Source organism: Lampris incognitus, chromosome 19 (genome assembly GCF_029633865.1).
Source record: "Lampris incognitus isolate fLamInc1 chromosome 19, fLamInc1.hap2, whole genome shotgun sequence".
Lineage (NCBI taxonomy): Eukaryota > Metazoa > Chordata > Actinopteri > Lampriformes > Lampridae > Lampris > Lampris incognitus.
In genome coordinates, this window is record NC_079229.1 from 28,201,126 (window position 1) to 28,223,890 (window position 22,765).

The following is a 22,765-nucleotide window of genomic DNA, read 5'->3' on the forward strand; positions in this document are numbered from 1 at the left end:
CCGAGGCATCGACTACAAGACCCCTGAAGGTGTCCTGTGGTATCTGGCGCCAAAACATTAGCAACAGATCCTTAAGGTCGTGTAAATTGCAAGGTGAAGCTGCTGTGGATCAGACTTGTCGGTCCAGCACATCCCACAGATGCTCAATCGGATTGAGATCTGGAGAAATTGGAAGCCAGGGCAACACCTTGAACACTTCATCATGTTCCTCAAACCATTCCTGAACTAGAGGAGTGCACTCAGTAGATTGCAACTCTTCACCAGGCATATCTCCCCTTCTCCGGTGCTCAGACTTTGGCGAAAAACCAGCTGAGGATTTAGCACTCAATTGTGGTGTAAAGCAGGTTTTCTGAAGGTTTTGAATTACTGCAACCATGAGAGGTCCTTGATCAGACAGTCATAACTGTGCAGCAGACAGATGGACAGAAAAAACAGTTTTTTTCCCCTGCCATTATAAAACGTTTGCCCAGTGCCGAAGTCGATTGAATGGGAAATGTGGGGGGAGGGGTTTAATAGCCAGAGCTCAAGCTAAAAAAAAAATCCTACCTAATGAGAACGTTTTGCCTGTCAGTCTGTGGATGCGCAGCCTCCTAGGCAGGCCCTCACATGAATGCGACCAAAAGTCTGACATGAAATGACAGAGATCAGGCTATCATAATTTCAAAGCCCTTATTAAAAGACTCCAGATGTGTTTAACTGTTGGGGTTGCTATAAAATGAATGAAGGCGAATGGCTGCTCTGCTGATTGACTTTCATTCATAAAACAACTGTGAGAAAACATAGCTCGGGAAATGTTTTATTGTAGTGACTGAGAGGATTTCCAGCTATGACTGTAATTAATCCTATTCTTTAAACTGTATTTTTTTAGTCGAGTTTTAAAATTGGGGGACAATGGCACTTCCTGAGTGGCGGCAAGATGAATAACGTGAATTGTGGCTCTTCCAGTGTTCCTCCAGTTCTCCTGTGCTGAGATCAGCAGTGAATGATTTGCTGGCTAGTGAAATACAATCAACTTCTCGTTCACTTTCAAGACTAATACCTGAATACATAACGTCGCAGCCCGATCTTACTTGACCGTAGACGTGTCGTGCATGCGCACGGTTGACTTAGATCGGGATGCATGGAGCAGCGTTGGTCGAGCGAGTTTGAGAGTGAATGGAGAGAGGGAGTGGCGATAGTGAGGACAAATGTTTTTCAAAGGTTTTTGAAGAGGATTAAGAGGATTCATTTACATATTGTATAACTCACATATACATACATAGACACACATACATACACGCACAAGCTCTATATCGCTCTCTCTACATATACAGTCTCCTGTCCAGACACATAGATGTTTTCACCCACATGCACATCACATACATATAACTTAGGGTCTGGCTGGGTCCATGGATTCTCCTCTCTCTATACGACACACACATTTTATCCCATGTACAACATAAGCCCCTAACACCCACACTCTCCTCTTGAGCTCGCACACATACTTTCCTCACATGCACGAACATGCACTCCACATACACATCGAGTTACAGACTGTGTGATGAGCTCCAGATCTTAAGGGGTATATAGGTTTCTGTCAAACAAAGAACTGCCAAATTTCTGTTTAGACAGTCATTTCCTGGTACCAGTTTGCGGTTGACTTGTAACACTTCGAAGAAGTTTCAGTAAAGACGTTGAAAAGAATCTGTTTGTGTTTTGAGTTTTTCCTCAAACTCCACATCGCTCTGAACATATTTTGATAGAGGGTTTCAGTTCCCAATATTTTGATTCACCGCAACCATGAGAGGTTCTTCACTGCACTCTCATTACTATGCACAAAAAAAATGTAGGCTGATAAATTCAGTAGTTTGTGAGACTAGCCACTGACACACACACACACACACACACAAATGTGACCAAACACATAATCCCCTCCAGGTTTCTGCCTGGCGGGGAGATTATAGGGCACATTATCTTGCTGAAAAAGGTCACTGCCATCAGGGAATACCATTACCATGAAGGGGTGTGCCTGGTGTGCAACCATGTTTAGGTAGGTGGCACGTGTCAAAGTGATGCAACAAATTGAAAATTTGAAGAAGAAAAAAATGCTCTCAGTCAAAATCATCGTTAACTTTGTTTATTCTGCATTTTGTCTTTTTTTTCCAATTCAATTTATTGTAAGAAATTTTTTTTAAAAATTGCAATTGAGTTCGTTAAATAATTCTAATTTGAGTGTAATTCATTTTGGCAAATGAATTACACTCAAAACATGAGTGCAGAGAGTTGGAGAGAGTGTAATCATAACTGCAAAAGTGTACAAAAAGAACTATTACACTTAATGGACAGTGAAACAGTCAGGTCAAGTCAGTTTTATTTGTATAGCCCAATATCACAAATTAAAAATTTGCCTCAAGGGGCTTTACAGCAACACAACATCCTGTCCTTAGACCCTCAAATCAGATAAAAAACAACTCCGTAAAAAAAAAAAAACCTTGAACAGGGAGAAAAAATGGGAAGAATCCTCAGGGAGAGCAACAGAGGATGGATCTCTCTCCCAAGACAGACAAAGTGCAATGGATGTTGTGTTTACACAATTTACACAATACAACATTGAAAGAGGACAACAGAATTATAATGGAATTGTAAAATGTATGGAGAGTATGATGCGCAGGCAACCAGATGAACGGATAAAGATCCTCAAGACCTAATATCTGCCATCAATACAGTGTCAACTGAAACAAAACCACTTGCGGGGAGCAAGGGACAGAGTTTGTGTGAGACCACAGGCTGACTACTAACCGCTGATAGACTGTGATTTTGCGTCCACTGACCATGTCCTTACATGTTTTTTTTTTCTTCTTGCTAATTTTCATGACACAATTTTGCGCGGCAGTAGTAGCCACACACTGTGGTGGTAGCTAGCTAGTGTAGCATTTGACCAAGTTTAAACCGGTCTCAGTCGATGTCAAACCCCACAAAGGATATATGACCCCTGGTTTTTGTTTGTTTTTTCTAACAACACAAACAAATTTATAATCAGTTGCAAGGTAGGGAAATAAAACACCAATTTAAATAAACTCAACCACATGTCAAGTCAATTTTCAAAGGTTATATTAGGGCAAAAGGAAAAGAAAAGTAGGTCCATATAATCCAGTTCAGTTTACTCCACTCCTCTATAACCTCCACTTCAGGATTTCCTGGTTATCACTATCAGTTCAGTTCACGCAACAAAAATACTCCACTTCGGGATTTCCCAGTTATCTAACAACCAAAACTCAAAACAAGCATTCCCAACCGCAGTTCAGTTAACTCACAAACAAAAATCCACAAACCCCCAAAGTTTTAGCCAAGAGGAAAAAAGGCAAGAAAAAAAAAAGACAAACGGTCATCAGGCTTTTGCCGACTCATGGTTACCGTGGTGAGTGATTATTAAGCTGTTGTTGAGTCTCTGGAGATGTTTAGCTGCCGCATCCTCGACGGATTCCTTGAGATGATGAGAGGAGATGATTTTTCACGGGGACACACATGCGAATATATAACAAACGTGGACTTAACATGATGCAAAGGCCTGGGTAGGCTGACAAAGTGGAGGTCTAACGTCTCCCTGCTCTTTACCCGCCGGTGTCAGTCGCCATACTGATTTATGCAACTCCTCATAAAGGAACGTAAAGGGTTGGTCTTTCCGAAAGCGGCTAAATCAGAGCCATATCACCAGTTGATGGGACTAGAGGGTGTGTGGTGGTGAGCGAAAACAGACTGATAGATAGAAATGTCGTTTCTATTCTTTATAACAACATAATTTGGGCAGCATAAGCAGTTCAGATGATGGATGGATGGATGGATGGATGGATGGATGGACAATTTGGGCGATCACCACACTAGCTAGAGTAGCTAGTTACTGCATCATGTGAGGGAGACAAACCGAGAGCAGAAAGAAACGGAAATTATTTAAGAGATGCTAGATTATTTTGACGATATTATCATATGTGTATTATTAACATGATATCAATATTTCATTTTTGTAATATCACTGTTATCGTCAATACCGGTATATTGCGACAACCCCTAATCGGTAGGTACTCACCACTGCTGACTGGGAGCACCCCACAAGCCTTGCCGTTTCAGAGATACTCTGACCCAGTCGTCCGGCCATAACAATTTGGCCCTTTGTCAAAGTCGCTCAGGTTTTTACTTCTGCCCATTTCTCCTGCATCCAACATGTTGACTATGAGAACTGATTGTTCACTTACCATTTAATCTACCCAGACCTTGACATGTGCCCTTGTTTGGAGAGGGTCAACGTTATTCAGTTCGCCTGTAAGTGGTCATAATGTTTTGGCTCATCAGAGTACTTGTATGGCTGTTGCTGAGAAATGCCAGTGGGAAAAGCTATCAAAGTCATTAATGAGTAATTCAACCATGTTTAATAAAATGTATTCAAGAACCATGTGACGTCGATACAAGTGGGTTGGCATGGCTCTTCCGCGAGGCTTCTTGTAAGTTTTAAGCGTTCTGCGAAGTTTAAGGTAGAAAAACCTGCTATGCCTGCTGTGGAATAAGAGTCCTTTTAGGCCTACATCTTGGAAGTAAATCTGCCGAGTCATTCTTAATATCATCGCTGGAGGCTCATTTTTCCAAATCCTTAAGCTACAGTATGTAATTTTGGAGAAATGAGAAAGATTGAGCTAGAGTTTAAATGTATTCAACCAAAAAAGCCATCCTCTCTCTGCTCCCTCCTTCCCTCCATTACCTTTCCCTCCAAACCACTTCCATACACCTACGTGATTTTTGTCCATCATGACTGGCAAAACTGTCATTGATAATCGGCACTTTAAAAAAAAATCAGCAAGTTTTAGCTATACCAACATTTTTGTTTTGTAGTAATTTGTACTTTAAGGTGAAATATTTATAAAAATTGCTATTTCCAAATCTCTGGAGTCTTGTGTGGCCACCTCTGTCCAAAAACTGTGCTAATGCCATGAAAAGAGTGTAATGTGTTGCAGTTTATAATCTATAAATGTAAAGAAATAGTCTTATACTTACTTTGGGGCTTATTCATGAACCAGTGCTTAACCAACATTATAATGAAATAACTGCACTGCTACTACACTGTTCTATGAAACTCACTCTGTTAACTGAAAAAACCTTAATATTGTAGCTTTAAGTTGCAATGCCAAAGTCTGAAGTCATTTTAGGACAAGATCCAAGTCTAGTTTAAAGACTGTGTATGTGTGACTTAGGTGCGACTTGAGTCCCCATCTGTACCTTGTCTCCCTCCAAAGTTCTGCCTATACAAGTAATCAATATAGACAAAGGCCAGGAAGTGACTATTTCTTCGCTTGCAAATAAGAAAAAGGAACACTATCAAAGCAATACCTGTTAGCAATGGCAGAACATATAGTTCTTAGCAACAGAACGTTGGACTTAAGTGGCAGGTGGCTGCTCCACAGGGGCAATTATTGATGTGCACCAGAAGGAAGTACAGCTGACAAAGGAGAACTGCTTTAACCTGCCCAGATTGCCTTCACCACATGGGAATACAGCATCCTTTTGGGTTGGAGGAGATCCCCTGCCTCCATCCCTAAAAAAACACACACACACACACACACACATATATATATATATATATATATATATATATATATATATATATTCCTTGTTCATACCAGTTGCCTCAAGTGCAATAAAAATGTATTTGCACTGCTTTAGTCTGGCACATTTTAAAAATCATTAGAATGGTGTGATCTGATGGCTGCTCCTTTTTTTTTCTTTTTTTTTTCTTTAGACTACTCCAGGAGCATCCGATGAAGAGCTAAATGATGACCTTCTACAAAGTGATGATGATGATGACAATCAAAATATGAGGTAAACCAGCTATGTCCAGGCGAATTGGACTAATGTCAGAATCGGGCTAATACGTTGTTTTTACCTGTCAAACTGACATAAGTACAAGATTGTGCATATTATCACTTTTTATTTTTTTGGTGAAGAATTGAATCACTGTTTTTGAATCATTCTCTTTTTTTATTTATGTTTTTTTAGCGGCCAGGATGTGAGCATGGGCACATCCTATGACCAGCAGGAGAACCTGGAGGAGGGTGACTACACAGATGACATTGTGAACCTGAGCACAGAACCCTACGAGGAAGGGGCCACAGAGGAGGCGGGCTACCTGCAAGAAGGGGAGGATGAGTACACAGAAGAATACGCTGACGAGTTGGAGATGCACGAAGACCAAATGGAATACTCTGGAGAACTAGCTGAGGGTGACGAAAGCTACCAGGATGAAGTGTTAGACATCCAAATCAATGAGCCCATAGACAGTGAATTTCAAGTGAGTTCTCACTTTTGCGTGCTCGTTGTATTGTGTGCACACGCACACAACGCACTCAAACACAGAGCCTCCCACCTCTCCTCCTCCTCTGTTGAAGTCTATTGTGTCCTAGAGATAATGTCAGTTTTCCTGTCTCGGTATGGACGATGGTGGGGATTGAAATCCTTTCAGGGGAAGGAGATGCGCGTTGGCGTTGCAGGGCAAAGGGAGGATTAGATTCATTATCACTTCCCGCCAGTTAATTTTTGCTGTCTTGCTAACAAAGTTTGTGTTGACAGCTTGTTTGGCGCAGGGTAATGTTCTGCCTTTGACTCCCAATCCCCACGCCTTTGTGACCTTGAGCCCCATATCTGGGAGTGGGGGGCTGAGGTAGCGCTTTGTGTGGGGGAGATGTGCTGCCAGTCGGCGGAGGTCAATGCGAGGGGTTTTTATCTCCGGCTTTAGACTGGATCTGATAAAGTCTGGCTCAGGTGAAAAGATTATTGACCTTCCTGAGGACACCCCATACACTTTTCTAATGATTGATGCGAGTTTCCTTTTCATTCGTTTCCCTTCCCTCTTAGCCAGGGCTAAGAGGATCATAGATAAGGAGAGATCCGTGTGCAAATGTCCGTTATGCTCCATTTACTGAGGTGTGATGGCGTTTGGCACCTGACAAAGATATATTAGCCAGCCTCTTCTTTCTCCCATATGAAGATAAGACATTGACCTTCTTACTGGGGTTCCTTGCACTGCATTGCTCAGTGCTTATTTTTGGAAAATATCTGTAGGTTGTGGAGGCACATTTGTATTCTTGTATGTGATAACAACCAGGCTGTGTTTACAAGGTCACTAAAGTGGCCAGGCTTGACATTTGTGTTTGCTGTGGTATTCATTCAGAGGTAATATGTGGAACAGTTTAAAGGATTAATCTGCTGTGTCCCCTCGGGGCCTGTCCATCCGTCTCATTTGCTGGGGAGGGTATTTTTCTGCATTAATATGTGCTGTTGGTTGACAGGTTAATGGAGTGCAGCACCAAACACCACTCTCTACAGTTTGACCTTATTCAGGCTATGAACTCTTGCCGTCAAGTGACGATGGCTTGTTTGAATCATTAGCAGGTCCTGTGTTCTTGTTATCTATTCCTTTGCACTTATTGGTCTTAGCTCAGTTAAGTCACAGTAAAAGTGAAGTTCTGGTTTTCACTGCAATTAGGTCTCTTCTAATATCTTCCAACACCTCGGTTCATTGGCCACTAATAAAAAAAAAAAAGATTTCTTTTTTCCAAAAACCTAGGTGTCATTTTTGTCTACCAGCTGAAATTTGATAAACACATCAAGACAGTTATTCAGCCCTGTCTTTTCACCTGAGGAATATTGCAAGAATACACTCACTGTTATCTTTCCCGCAGTTGGAAATGGTTATCCATGCTTTTGTGTCTTCCCATTTAGACTACTGGGTTTTTTTAGGGAGTTGTTCCTTATCCGATGCGAGGGTCTAAGGACAGGATGTTGTGTTGCTGTAAAGCTCCCTGAAGCAAATTTGTGATATTGGGCTAGACAAATAAAATGGACTTGACTACTGTAATGCTCTTTATTCCTGCCTAAGCCAAGATGCTGTTACCCGGTTACAGTTGGTCTGAAAGTCTGCAGCAAGACTACTGACTAAGACCTAAGACCTCATATCGCTCTCACATCACCCCGGTTCTGATGTCACTACACTGGCTTCCATTTAGGATTCAATTCAAGATACTCCTCCTAATCGAAAAGGCTTTAAACGATCTTGCTCCAGAGTATATTAGTAGACTACTAATGCCATATATTTCTGCTAGGCCCCTCAAGTCCTCTGAACGAGGCTTGCTAGTTGTACCTCATTCAAGACTGAAAACATGAGGGGACCGTGCGTTCACTGTCCTGGGTCCCAGGATGTGGAACAGTCTCCCCCTGGGAGTCGGGTCAGCAAACTCTCTTGGGTGTTTTAAGTTACAGCTGAGGACCTATCTTTTTTTCTGAGTGTTTTTGTGCTTGAGTCATGTACACTATTTTTATTTGTGATGTCTCTGTTTGCGGTTTTATTGCGCTGTTTTAATCCATCCATTATCCAAGCCGCTTGTCCGAATTCGGGTCGCGAGATGCTGGAGCCTATCCCAGCAGTCATTGGGCGGCAGGCGGGGAGACACCCTGGACAGGCCGCCAGGCCATCAAAGGGCCGACACATTCACACCTAGGGACAATGTCCTGTTGTAATGTTTGTGTTGTTCTCATCTTTCTTCTTTGTTCTTTTAACCTTTTGTCCCTTTTGTAAAGAACTTTGTAACCTAGGTTTTGAAAATAGCTTTATAAATAAAATTTTACTTTAGCTTGTCTATCTAGAATGACGGCGGATGGATAGATGCTGTGTCTATCGATGCAGCTGGCTTCAAAGGGAACAGTTGCAGCAAACATCTCTTGAAAATTAATTTTGGGGGCGCCATAAACCAACTTGCCACCCCCCTTCCGATGTTTGCTTCTGCATGTGATGTTGCTAGAACCGAGTCATGAACTTACAATGGGGCCAATAAAGGAGTGATTTGGGAAAGAGTCAGTCGATGATATTTTCACCATCGTTGAACCGGAGAGGAGTGTTTTTATCTCCCCTCGTATTTTTGTATGTCATGTCAAACATTTACATCTCATTGAATTTCAAATGCTGTCAGGAATAGTAATGAAGCCTTGCACCCACTGTTATGGTAATTTGGGGTTGGGCGGGGGAGACTGTTTGGTAGCCACCCCAAATCTCCTCCATAACATTTCAATGTTTTGCTTTATGCTCAGTGTGTTGTTTTAATTTTTAGGGGTTTTTTTTGTGATTTTTATAGGTAATTTTCCAGTGGTCTGAAGCCCAAAATACATACATTTTAGCATATATGTTCACTTATTAAGTCTGTTTAATAAATATTTCAGCAAGACAGACACTTTGAAAAAATTATATACTTGTAATTGCTTTAGGATTTCATTTGATATACTTCCTTCATATATATATATATATATATATTAGTTTTCCCATGATTTGAGGGTTTGTCATAGCTCAAAACATTACTCTTTTTTTGACATTCTAGCTGTTGTGTTTGAGATACAGGGTCAAGTATTTGAAGCACCTCATGCTTAATTTCTTACCCATTGTGAATGCAAATATGAGTGATACGCGTTCATATCAGACCTCTGTAACCTCTTTCATTGACACAGGATTTTCAATTTATTGTTTAGGATGATGAATACACAGCAGACTATGCTGATGAACCTCTAGATGAGGAGGGAGCCCAACACGAGGAGGCCCTCAGGGAAGAGGGTGAGATGGGGGTGGAGCAGCAGGAGGAGCAAGAAGATACTGCCGCTAGCTCCCAGCTCCTGGAATCAGAGGAGGTAGGCTTGAAACCTCTCTGTCTTCCTTTTGCACCGGGGACTTCCTGCTGTCATTAGTCTCAGATTGGGGTTTCAGAAGTACACACATGGGCTACAGACATTTGATCATTTGTTGACCTTATACCTCCATGGATTCATAAGCCCAGTCTGATTTGTGTTTCAAGAACTTTATCTTGGTAGTTCATTGTAAAAATGGCTGGTGAGTGGAATCAGAATTGAAATGATAAACTGTTTTCAAAAGTCGAACATGTTCACAGGTTGAGACCGAAGCCGAGCCAGAGGAAGAAGCCAAGGAGGAATCGGATGAAGAGGAAGATGAAGATGAAGAGTCTGGTCGCTTACGGTTTAAATCTGAGAGAAAAGACATCTCCGTCGTGCGGTTGGCTGATGCAGGAAGTAAAAGAAGAAACATCCCTGAAACGCTGGGTAAATACAAATGACTTCTGGGAAAAACACATTCTTTACACAGTCACATCCAGATAGAAGCCCTAGATAGTTTTCCAGTTCAAATCTCAGCCCCAGATTTCAATAGTTATACATACAACAGTTATACATTATACAACAGTTACACATTTGATTTGACCTGACCTGATTATTTTGAGGTCAAATCAAATTGTAGGCTTAAACAGGTAGTCAAACAACACCAGTGTTGTGGCACTTCATTAACAAGTATTTGCAGACAGTTCATATTCAACCACGTGGTTATTCTCTCCCTTCCATTTCCAGAGCTCTCAGAACAGGCTAAGGCAGATTTAATGCAATTTGAGGAGCAAGAGAGACAGAAGAAACATGGCCGTTCCGGAGGTCGCGGCAGAGGGGGTGGAAGAGGTAGAGGACGTGGGGGCTTCCAAGGGTTTGGCATGGCAGGTTTCCGGAATGACGGAGGAGGAAGAGGGAGGTTGAATGACCAGAGGCTTCCGCTAATGTCAAATTTGGGAATGCAGGTAAATCACGTGGAATGAGGAATAATCTGTTGGAACGTGTATAAAGGGATAATCTGTCATATGTCTCCATAGAATAATGCTTCCCTTTTGGCTCACCCTCTGTAAAAGGTTGACTGAAGGGAAAGCGAGGGCTTCATTGGATAAGATAATTTGAAATGGTTCTTCTGCAGGCTTAACCTTTACCCCATTCATCACAAATATAACAACACTGGATGTATTTGGATTTAAAGTATTTTGTTCTTGTGCTTGTCTGTGTTATGTAAAACCTTTTCTATGGGGGTGGGAGATGGGGGCTCTTGGGGGGGAAAAAAGTCAATTAGACAACTCCTCTGCTCCCCTTATCAATGTTGATATATGGATTATACCAAGTCATTTGGCACGAGTCCATTTAGACAGCATTATACAAAATTAAATTTGTTCTTTGCCCAGGATTTACTTTTTTTGTGGGCATTTTATTATTAGATAGCTCCCCAAGCATATAATCCTTTCATTTACATTGCTCATCAGTTCATGCAAGGCCTTTTGAAGGTATTGCTTTCTAGGCAAGGAAAGTTATTTTAAACATGCAAGTTAAATTATATGAACCAGCTGTGGTGCATGCAACAAAAGCAATTGAATTTTGTTTGGAGTTTTGAATTGGGCAGTTATTATTCATTGTCCACATCGGTATCTCAAAATGCTCTATGTAAGGTTGTATCACAAACATATCAGTATAGTGAGGATGCACTCTCTTTGCACTCACAGCAAACATGACTTTCTGTTAAATGTAGTAGAACGGAAGTAGACAATTTTAAGAGTTCTGCATTGAAAGCAATAGGAAAAAGAAATTGAAAGATGCAAGAACCCCGAGGGTTTTAAGGACTTAATGCTGATGGCTTTTATCACGGTTTATTTGATGGAGAAAATATTTTGATTGTATGAAGACAACCTTCTAATTCCAAATCTTAATTGTGTGGCCATTTGTTATGGCCAGTTATGTATGGTTATTCACATTTTCTTATTCGAGTATTAACACTGCTTACAATGCAGCCTGTCAGCAAACTCTATGTGAGCTTGACAACATGGAGGTCTGGACACATGAGATTAGTGCTCTACCAACTCTTTCATACTCGCGATATTCCTGCAGCTGGTCCGGTCTTAGGAAACTCAGCTGACAGGAAAAAAAATGCATTAAGATCACTTTGACACCAACAGTGTTGCCTGCTTTTACATCTCCAACTAAATTGTGACTATATCTTAAATATTTGGTATACTCCCCAGCCTTAGAAGCAGTCATCGTTCTTAGTTTGAAATTGACATGTCTGCTCGTCAGTGCACGATTGCAACAATCAAGGATGGCAGAATTCTGCAAGAACCAGATTCATTTTAACAGTTTGATTTTCCTCTCCCTCTCCTATGTCATTAGCCTTCAAGACTGCCTCCTCCTCACCACCCTCAATATCAGCAGCAGCAGTCCCAGCAGCACCACCACCATCAGCACGTCCCAGGCCTCCGAGGGCCTTCTGCCTTTCAAGAGCACAGGGGCCCGCAGGTCCAACCACCCCTGCCGCCCCTCATCCCTCCCCATATGACCCACCGCTCACCGCCAGTGCGGTCTCAGATGGATCTACCCCCACGCATGATGGGGTCCACGCCACCCGGCTTCAACCAACAACACCAGCCACAACAGCAGTCTCCACAGCCCAAAAACATCCACATCAACCCCCACTTCAGAGGCCCCGCCTCTTCCCCCGTACAAGGTAGGCCCATATTCATTACCCATCCAAGGGGGTTTTCTGTAGAGGTTTGGAAAAAGAAAGCACTTGATGACATTGGATTTGTACAGCAATAAAGGTGGAGGTTTTTTTCCACTCTGTCTGCCATATGTCTCTGGGTTCAACATTAGGGTGATGGAATGCTCAGTGAGAAGTACATGCTGCCATATTGGCTGGCAGTTATCCTTGCACTGCACTGAAAGGTGTCTGGATTAGAATGTCATTTTGTTGTTTGGTTGAATGACAAGTGAATAGCTCTCTCAGCCAGTAATGGGTTTATCCGCCTGTTTTTTTTTTTTCCCCTGGCAGCATCGCCATTTCATTCCCTGAGATGGGTTTATCTGGTCTGGCTGTCCAGGCTATGATTGAAATTTTGTTAGCTGTCTGTGTGTGTACGCACACACATTGCATTGCTCTTTTATCATGGAATGGAAGTATGGTTTGTTTGTTGTGCATATGTGTGTTTATTCTGTAAATGTGTGTGTATATATAGTGGTTTTCTTTTTTTCTCCCCCATTTTGGTGCATTTTTTAGGGGCTTAGGGGTCCAGTTAAAGGAATCTAAACTTGATTTCTTGCAGCCGTACCAAAGACTTGCAGTTCAGTTGCTTTTTTTTAATTTTATTTTTTTATGGATTTTGTCAAATACTGATTGCTGTACAATCATAAAATATCTATTGTACTGACTTGCATGTGAATTTAGAAAATAAACCTCAGGCTCCTCATATTTCCTTCAGCTCCTGGCCTTAGTCCAGCTGGCTAAAAAAATTAGGTGTATCTTAAAAGGTGAAATTCTACATACGTGCCTGTTTAACAACGTTTAGGTGTCTAACAGGATCCCTCACCACTCTATCTCTCTCTGTCCCTCTGTCTCTCTCCCTCTTCTGCCCCTTATTTTAATCTCTCCCCCTCCCCCTCTGTATAACCCCCTTTCTTCCTTCTCTTGCTCCCTTTCTTTCGCTCTCTGTTTCTCTCTCATTGCAGTGCCCTTGATGCCTCCTGCTCAGAGCCAGCCCAGACCTGCTGTGGGTACACAGAGGTTCCCTGTGAGTAGCAGCTGCTCCTCTCCCTCCCTTTCGCCTCACTTACCCACTTACCCTCACACCCCCACGCCGCTACCACCACCAATCACACGGTTAGCGCCTCTTTGTGAGGGCAATATCATTATGGCAATTAGACCGCCCGCCCTGGCCAAATACTGTTGGAGCAAATCTGTAAACACTGATACGAGTCTGGCTGCACAACTGGAAATGCTTGATAGGGGCTTTAGGCGGTGGACTGTTGGAGGTCGAGGCTGCAATGGTGGGACTTAGTTTGCAACCTTTCATGGATGGGCTGGGGCTCAGACTAGCTGGCCTGGCGCATAATGGAATCATGAAACCAGGATATTCTGCCAGTTAAATTTCACTTTCTACAAGTTTATGTCCCAAAGCTAAGGAGACTTTTTAACTTGTATTTATTCATTTTTTACTCTGTTTGAATTGAATAGAGTGATAGTTGGGTAGGAAGGGGTTGATCCTCTTGCCTTTTTGCACCAGATATTTTGAAGGCCAAATTTCTACTCAAAGAAAACTGATATTAACCCAGTAGCGTGCCTGTAAGAAAAGGTTCTTTATTTCACCAACAAAGAAACCATCTGGGAGTTGACAGGAATGCCTTTAAAGTGATTACAGCATTGGGGGAAATGGCCTGCCAGCGAGCCAAAGTGCCTGAAGTTACTCTGTCCTTCCAGCTAATGATGGCCAGGCATCAGGTGGCTCTTGTGCTGACTGACATTCCCAGAAACAGCATTTTATATGGATTTATGCAAATCAGCTATTGGAAAATGGCTGTATCCAATTGCATTTGATGTGAATTTACAAAACTCTGTCGACAAATGAACCAGGCTTTCATGTTTGTGAGTCCATTACTGTTGGGAGGGCAGGAAAAAAAAAGCAATGTTATTCAGCTCTCTGCCTGACCTCAATGTCAGTTTCTCCCACTGCCAGTTTTCCATCACACATCTGTGTTTGTGGTAGATATTGATAGTGCAGTACCAAGGAGCTGCTTTTCTTAGCATAAAAGTGGGAAGCGGGGTCGGGAGAGACTGTAGATGTCTGGGCTGATGCACAATATAGTGTTGGGTTTCCCAGCTGTCAGTCACATTTAGGGTACCGTTGCCAAGGACACCATTTGAAATGCAGGTGACACGCCACCCGGCAACATCCCATTTACCATTGGGCACCTGATTACTCATGATTACCATACATTATCATCCCATCAAATTTAATTGTTGTAAAGAGGAGGGGAATGAGGGTCATAGCCTCTAGTACCACTGCATTTCATTTTTGCTAGTTGAGGATAGTTTTGAAATATTAATCCAACTGCCAATTAAAGATAAGAATATTTAATCAATTTTGATAATGGCATTCTGCATATCCACAGAGGGCTCCAGGGAGATGCCACTCCTCCTGCCCCCCTATTTAGTAATTCAGCCAGACTGCATTAGCCGATACAGTTGTGGTCAAAACCTTACTGAAAATTGTTTTTGGCTGTCTCACACCCCAATAATTAAACCTTTATCCCTGTACAAAAAAAGGACATAATTTTTTGACATTAGATTCTTTCGCTTCCTATTATTACCACATTTTTAATACCTAGTCTTACAAGAGTGGCAACAGTCCATATCAGTCCGGCCTACAAGAAGTCCAAAGTGAAAATCCTGAAACCGAAATATCACATATAATCCCAAATTTCCAATCCCCATTGAATAGTTTGACATTTGGCCCCACTCCATTGTATGACATTTGTCTTGGCTCTCCCCTCACTGCCGAGAGCTATCTCCACATCGGTTACATGTCGTGCACCCAGCGGCCTGTTTATCAAGGATTAGCGGCAAGAGGATGAGCCGCGTTATTTCAGAGGTATTATGTGGACACCAGAGCTCTCATTGTGCAAACCTGCCTGTCTGACCTTTCGAACGACGCGATAGTGCCCATTATTACAATGTGATACTCTCTCTCTCGCTCTCTGTAAGCCCCTTTGATTAACTTTCTGTTAAGCAACTTTTTGAGGCTCTGGCCTGCAAGCATTCAAACACCTCTGCCTCTCTAAATACCGCCAGGCAGCAGCGGAATAAAGATGGATTAAGCCTTGATAGCATCTTAAGTAATTTACAATGGCTTGGAGGAGGCAGGCAGCCCATTTGTGGGAGTGCCACATGTTGAATTGTGGGTTAATTTTTCAAGAGAGATGGATGTTTAAGAGAATAAAGAAGACAGTTATGAGGGAGATTCGTATTCCAAGGAGGGATTATAGGGTTGTTATCTAGTTTTCCTTGGAAGGTGAATGGGGGAGTAGTGTGCGTGCAGTGGGTAGAGCGCTGTTGAACGTACCAAATAATTAAAACAAAGCGAAGTCAGCACCATCTGCAATGCCTTTTTCTTTTTCTTACGATACCTTTTTTTTTTTTTTTTTTTCATTTTTGCTTTTATTGGATAGAGGATAGTGAAGTGGCAGACAGGAAACAAGAGGAGAGAGAGAGAGATGGGTACAACATGCAACAAAGGTCACTCATTGGAATCAAACCAGTGACATTGTGGTTATGTGGCATGTGCCGTAACCATTTGACTGCCGGTGTGCCTGCAATGCATTTTTCCTCGTTAGAGACATAGACATGGGCTTCCTTGTCAGAGACATTTTTTAGCAGACCAATTCACCATTAATGCAGATTTGCTCTCAAATTCATGCTTAAGGGATTCTTAAGAATTGGCATGCATATTGATGTTTACCAGTCAAGATTCTGCATCATTTTAATGACCCTAGCCATTCAATTACAAGCCCTCCCTGTCAGCGCTGTGGTCCACTACAAACGCCCACTTTTCATTAGTTTAATTTGTTTGTGATTATGGAGTTCCCAGTATGGCCTGTAATTCATGAGTCTTGTGTGTTTCCAGGGACCTGGAGACTTCCAGCAGCACATGCCTGGTAATTTTGGCCAGCCCCAGAGGCCCCCTCATCACATGGAGCCCTTTAGGAACCAGCCGCATGCACCTCCCCAGGACAGAGAGCCCTTCTTTATCGGTGGTGAGACTCACAACTGGCCATGCACTATCTCTCACACTCCTCTGAAAGGGGGTTAAAAAGCTCCCTCTTTAGCATAGTTAACCTGACTGGGCATCACCTCTGGCGGTGTACCTAGAGGGTATGCTTCTAGCATTCTGGTGCTACTCTATTAGCGCACACACTCATGTTATATGCATGTGCACATAAGTACATGCATGTGCATGAGCCATGGAAACCGCGTTGAACATACACATCCAATTTTCCATTCACAGATTGATGTGGAAATAAATTTAACAAGAGTTGTTTACCCTTTCCTACTGATAGAGACATATGTCTGTCCCCCGCCATAATCTTATGCACCCAGCAAAGGACTCACTGATGTATTGAAACCAATTTTGAAAGACCGCAGAGGAGAAATTTTGACATCTATGTTATTGCCCTTGTGTGATGTCCCCTGCCCAAATAGAGCCCCGATTTCCTGGGCAGCACATATATGACCACCAGGGCCCTGGCTCCCTGATGAACAACAGCAACAACAACCAGCAGCAGCTGCCTGGCCAGGGCCTCATGGGGTTCAGCCAACAAGGGCCAGGTTTCAACCAGCAGGGCCCGGGCCCTCTAGGTCTGTTCCAAAGGGACACTCCCAGACCGAATCTCCCTCCACAGGGCCCCCAGGGGATAGTCAGCATGAATCCACATGGTAACCCTCCCAATGAACCCAGGCCCTTCATGGGCCCTCGCCCACCCTTTGGCCAGCAGCAGGGGAACCCTTTCGCCCCTCCTCAGCTCCAGTTTGGGATGCAGGTACGACTGAGAGTAAGTGATATTTGTAATCTTTCCGTTGAGTTTGCACGATAGACTCTGCGTGAGGTAAACTTGAGGCGTTTGTGACATATACACCCAGAAAATTGTGTGCTTTTTATTTGTTTGGCTCTTTGCCAATCGTGCTTGAATTTGTTCGCTAAATATTAAAGCTTGATCTTTTTTTAAAAAATCCAAAGCAAAAACCAGGCTATTTTCACCACATCTTCACAGTCCTGCCTCTCACTGTTCGTATAAATGTGCCTGGCAAACAATAAGCACACTGCTTCATTTGTGAATTCATGAATTTTTCTGGGTTTGCTTTGGATTATGAAAAAGGCAGAGAACAGAGTAATGAACACATAAATAAACCAGACTAGTTTTGTATTTGTTGTTCGTGAAGTGAAGATAGAAATAAGATGTATGCAAGGAGCCAGTTTGTGGTGGAGCGGCATATACAAGAGCTCCCTCTAGTGTCTGCCTCACTGTTGGTCGTACTACTATGCGGCTATTTGAGGACACCAATTGGAGGTTAATCACATGCAGACCATTTTTTAATCCAAGAATATAGTGAAATATTTACATAAAAGCTGTTATCTTAAAAATAGAATGTAAATATTTTGCAGCTTGAAGTCTATATAGACTCATGTTCTAAAATTTGGGTTTGTTTTTTTTTTTAATTCTAAAATTTTGCTGCTTTTCTTAAATTATTTTCTTTCTCTTTTTGGTATTTAAGGGCTTGTTGCATGGCCCTCCTCTCCCCCAGCTCCCGCATCATGACCAGCTGCCCTCCCATCAGCCTCTGCATCATCAGCAACAGCATCACAGGCAGGACCTGCCCCATCCACAGCAACAACCGCATCAGCACCAGCTCAGTCTCAATGAGCAGCGCCCCATGATGCACCACGGCCCAAGCCCCTTCCACCAACAGCAGGTTCACGGCTGCCCCAGGCACTTGACTCCTCGTACCCAGAACCCCCAACAGCGTAATGTCTCCAACAGACCGAGGATGGTGAGTGATTAACACATTAAACTGTATGTGTTTTTTGTGCCTTGCGGTGTTAAATGTAAGTAAACAAATTAATTTATGTAGCACTTTTCAGAACACCAGTTACAAAGTGCTTCACAGTTAATAATAAAAATGCATAATAGTACACAGCATGAAAACGGCAAGTAAAAAAATAGTTTATGAAACGGAAATAGACAAAAGTATAAAACAGATGTGGTCAATCTATTTATTTTTTATTTTTTGAGTTAGCTGACTTTGGCCTGAATATAAAAATACATTTCTACCTATTTCACAGAGCCCTCCCGCCCCCAAACAACAAATGCAAATCCTTCCTCAGCGCAACAGCAACCTCCGGGAGCTCCCAGTAGCACCTGGCAACGCAACAGTGAACAATGCCCACCCCGCCTCCAACGTCAGGCCTGTTGCCAAGGCAACGCAAGTGGTGCGACCTGGGCCGAGCGCTCACCCAGTGTTTAGCGGTGGCAGAGGAAGAGGCCAAGCTGTTGCCAAGACTGCACCGCAGTCCAGGGCAACAGGCAGGACAGTGGTTCGGAAGGAAGTCCCAAGTGCACTATCCAACATGGCAGCGGAGGTCAGCATTTTTAACACCCTAACACAATAGAGGAATGAAAAAAAATACACCTATTACCAGCACAGTGATGAATAGAGATAACTTGTACATTAGCATTGATTCCCCCCCCCCCTTTTTTTTTGTGAGCTTGAGAGGTGCTTCAAAATTAGCATTGAAAAGTCGGATTTTCACAATGTTTTTTTTTTTTTTTATCAGTCGTTTTCACTGTTTTATTTCAGTGGTTCAGAGCTTGTTAGTGTGTCGAGAGGGACTCCTGCTTATTAATGACCCAATCAAAAGGCTGTTAATGACAGGCGCTCACATTCTCATTGGAAAGAACGGATCAATACAATGGCATATTTCTCTGGGGTTTGAACTCTCATTACAACGGTGCGTGTCATGCCCGTTGATATGTTTCAAATAGGGGGGGAGGCAGTGGCTCCCGCTCTGCAAAGACGGTCAGTGTTGTTTTTTGTTTTCTGATATGTATATATTCCATTTAATTTTTTTGTTGTTGTTGCAGGACCCGGATGAGGACGAGGAGACACGGCAGTATCGCCTGAAGATCGAGGAGCAGAAGCGGCTCAGAGAGGAGATTCTACGGAGGAAGGAGATCCGACGGCAGATGCAGGCTGGCGTCCGCAAAAAGGAGCTGCTGGAGAGGATCAACGCCCAGGCAAACACCCAGAGCCAGGGGCAGGCTCCCTCACAGAACCCCTCCGCCCAACAACAACAACAGCAGCAGCAGCAGCAGCAAACACTACAGCTCCAACATCAACAACAGCCAATGCTACAACAGCCACTACTACAACAACAACAGAGACAGTTGTCCCACAGACCCCAACAGCCACAAAGAAACCCCAACCAAGCAGCAACCTGCCCCCCTAATGGAATCCCCCAGGCCCCTCTATCCCGTCCCAACGTCAAGACCCGCCTGCAAATGGAACAGGCAGGCCCGCTGCAACAGAACCAGGAACCTGCTCCAAACCAGCAGTGGCAGCAGCAACAACAACAGCTGAGGCTGCAGCAGCAACAGAGAAGGAACAGTGTTCAGCGGAACCCCAACAGACCTGGTAATCCCCAGGTAGCTCAAAGGAACATGCTCACCCATGGTGCTTTCCCAGTGGGCCCTGCTCAGTCTCATTCTCAGATTCAGGGAGCTAAGCCTGGAGTGAAGAGAACGGTGATGCAGCGGGCCAGGAGTGCTAGTAGTGAAGGCCTGCAAGTTCCACAAAAAGTCCGACTTGTGAAACTCTCAGGAGCGGTGAGCCCACGTTTTGCCCTCCCTTTAAACTGATGTTTGTTCTTTGTTGTTGTGTTTTGGCTTCCACATTTGTTAGATACTTAAGAACCGATTTGCACACAGGAGAAAAGAACTTTTTGAAACCATTTAAAATGCCACCACTTGTCCTTACAGTGCCATTTTTATCATCTTAAAGATGTCTAACCTATAGAGATGACACATGGTGATTTGTCATTTGAGGAAAATTGATCCATTAAGTGTTCCCTTTCCTAAGCTTTGAGACTTGGTGTCGAAGACAAAATGCCTACACGCACATCTTACCTTTCCAACACGGAAAAGGCAGCAGTCATTAAAGTTAGTAGTATGACATTTATCTGTGGAGTTGAGGACCCTTCAACACTTCTCTTAAAGGTTGATGTCCTGTTTTAAGGGCAGAACAGTATTCTTCTTGAGTGAGAAAGAGAAACCAAGGCGAGATTAAACCAAGAACAATAGTAACACAAAGTCCAGAATCATGTCCCTTGTCACTGCCAGTTATTTTATTACTCACTTGATAAGTTACTACTGTGGCCTTAATTGCATATTAATCTCCATTGAAAAACCACAAAGGCATTCATGTTAAACATTCATATTTGTCACTGATGAGCCATGTTGGTGAGATGTGATAGTATTTGGAATAAGCCGCTTTTCGACTCCATCCCAGAGGATCAGGCTTGCAAAGCCAGAATCGCAGTCTGGCTGCAGATGAAGATAACTGGGTGTCAGTGCGTTAATGGAAACCTGTGCAGAGCTATCTGATGTGCTGCATCTTGGGGCGGGGGTTGGAGGTGGATTGGTGGTGTGAGAGAAAGGGAGATAGAGAGAGAGAGATCAGGCCTATAGCTGTCTTTAGAAAGATTTTCCTGATGCTTCCTCTTGCACATTGTTCTGCTGTCATCAACAGCAGCCCGACAATGTTATCTCTTTTTTCTCTCTCACTCTTCCTTTTCTTTCTCTCTTTTCGACCCCTCCCTCCCCCCTTCTTTCTCCCACTCATTCAACACATCTATCAGGTGTGAGCCAACAAAAGAATGTCAGTCAACGTCTCTTGTAATTTAGCTTTCCTGGGGTGTGGTGGGGTAGGGGGGTGGGGGGGCATTGTAATACCTGTGTAAGAAAGTTGCCACTTTTGAGGATTTGGATTTGTATAGCTTAGGTACACAGGTAAGGAGCAAATTATATTTTCATCAGGGTTAATACAAAGCAATGCGAGGCACAAAAGCCGGAGGGTGGAGGAGGCACTGGGGTGCCGGTGTCATTTCAGTGTAATGCAGCTTAGCATTTGATGGGTGCAATCAGGAGCTGTGATTTCTATAGGAGGGATTAATCCATTTACTCTCGACTGGGGGACAGGTTGGAGATATCGTCGCTTTTCTTTCCCCCTCCTGTATTGATCTGTCACATCTCTCCGCAGAGTCGGAGAAGAAACGACCTTCAATTCCTCCCTGCATGTCGACAAAGCTGAGCTGTGACTTTATTTGATAATGAGACCATCACCTTGCTGGGTTGATCTCTTTTTTTTCTCTTTCTATCTCCAGTCCCCCCCCACCCCCCACCCCTTCAGCCTTTCCGGATAGTGATCCAACTCCAAAGCAAGCCCATTTTCAGCTTGCATTGAGTCCCATATCGTTTTCCGTGGTTCTATATTGCGTATAAACATGAAACTTTGCTTAAATGGCTATGATGAATAAAAGCGTGTGATGGTTTTTAGAAGGATGTGAAGGCAGAGTTTGCTAAGATCTTAAATTAATGTTTTCCCTCATTATCCCCATGTAGGGTAGAAAAGGACTGGATGCCACGAGTCCAGTGCCACAGCAGGGCACCCAGACAGCACCCCAGCTCATCCAAGGCCCTCAGAGAACGGTCACTATGGCCAACACTGGCACTGGACAGGAGCTACAGGGTCTGGGCCTTACACCACAGGCTAGCCGAGGGGGAATGGGAAACCCTCAAAACAACAGGGTACGTCACAAACCATCTCTCCACCCACTTCTCTGCATCATCCACCAATAACCTGCATTCTTTTCATCCCAAAATACACATTAACTGTGCTCAGTGTGCGGTAATGGCAGTTGTGAGGTGAAGAATTTGGAAATGTCCTCTGTAAAGTCCTGGTGTGCCTCTGGCACTGCCCTGGCATTCAGTAGACAAACCAATCTAGCTGCATTGGTAATAGGACAGGACAGTATGCCAGGTGCTGTACTTCTGACAAGCTGAAGGCTATGTGGGGCGGCAGGGAGTGTATATGTGTGTGGGGGTGGGGGGCTACATGGGGTCCCCTGGTCTCTCTGCACGCCTGTCACCGCCAGGCTGCTGTCATAGTTACCACATTCACCAGCACTGACAGAAAGAGGCAGCTACCATATCGCTCACTTGGCTTCTCTCTCCCTCTATAGCCTCCTCCACATGAGTGCATACACACACACACACATACACATTCAGGAAAAAAAAACACTTATCTCTCAAGCTCTTTCTATTCCCTTTTATATCCTCAGCTGCCATCTCTTTTTTTTTTTAGCATAAGATGCTCGCGCCCATGAAGACACAGCCAATGCACACAGGGTGTGTTCATTATATTCTGACCTGGACGATGTAGATAGAACTATAATGAATTAGTCACGCGAAAGCTTGGCTAAGGAGGGGGAAGAAAACAACACTAGCTTTTACA

General features: G+C 43.4%; 1 protein-coding gene across 2 annotated transcripts in view; it reads left to right on the plus strand.

Moving 5' to 3' along the window:
• Positions 1-22,765, plus strand: part of rbm33a (RNA binding motif protein 33a) — a 46,944-nt gene that overhangs the window by 17,624 nt on the left and 6,555 nt on the right. Inside the window, exons 4-16 of one of the 2 annotated variants that reach the window (XM_056299571.1) lie at positions 5,765-5,844; positions 6,022-6,313; positions 9,538-9,693; positions 9,951-10,119; positions 10,420-10,637; positions 12,043-12,376; positions 13,375-13,436; positions 16,326-16,455; positions 16,901-17,250; positions 17,972-18,247; positions 18,540-18,836; positions 19,339-20,079; positions 21,874-22,059. In XM_056299571.1, the coding sequence (XP_056155546.1) occupies positions 5,765-5,844; positions 6,022-6,313; positions 9,538-9,693; positions 9,951-10,119; positions 10,420-10,637; positions 12,043-12,376; positions 13,375-13,436; positions 16,326-16,455; positions 16,901-17,250; positions 17,972-18,247; positions 18,540-18,836; positions 19,339-20,079; positions 21,874-22,059 (3,291 nt within the window). The remainder of the gene's footprint in view (positions 1-5,764; positions 5,845-6,021; positions 6,314-9,537; positions 9,694-9,950; positions 10,120-10,419; positions 10,638-12,042; positions 12,377-13,374; positions 13,437-16,325; positions 16,456-16,900; positions 17,251-17,971; positions 18,248-18,539; positions 18,837-19,338; positions 20,080-21,873; positions 22,060-22,765) is intronic. The other variant, XM_056299572.1, reaches the window with a different exon arrangement.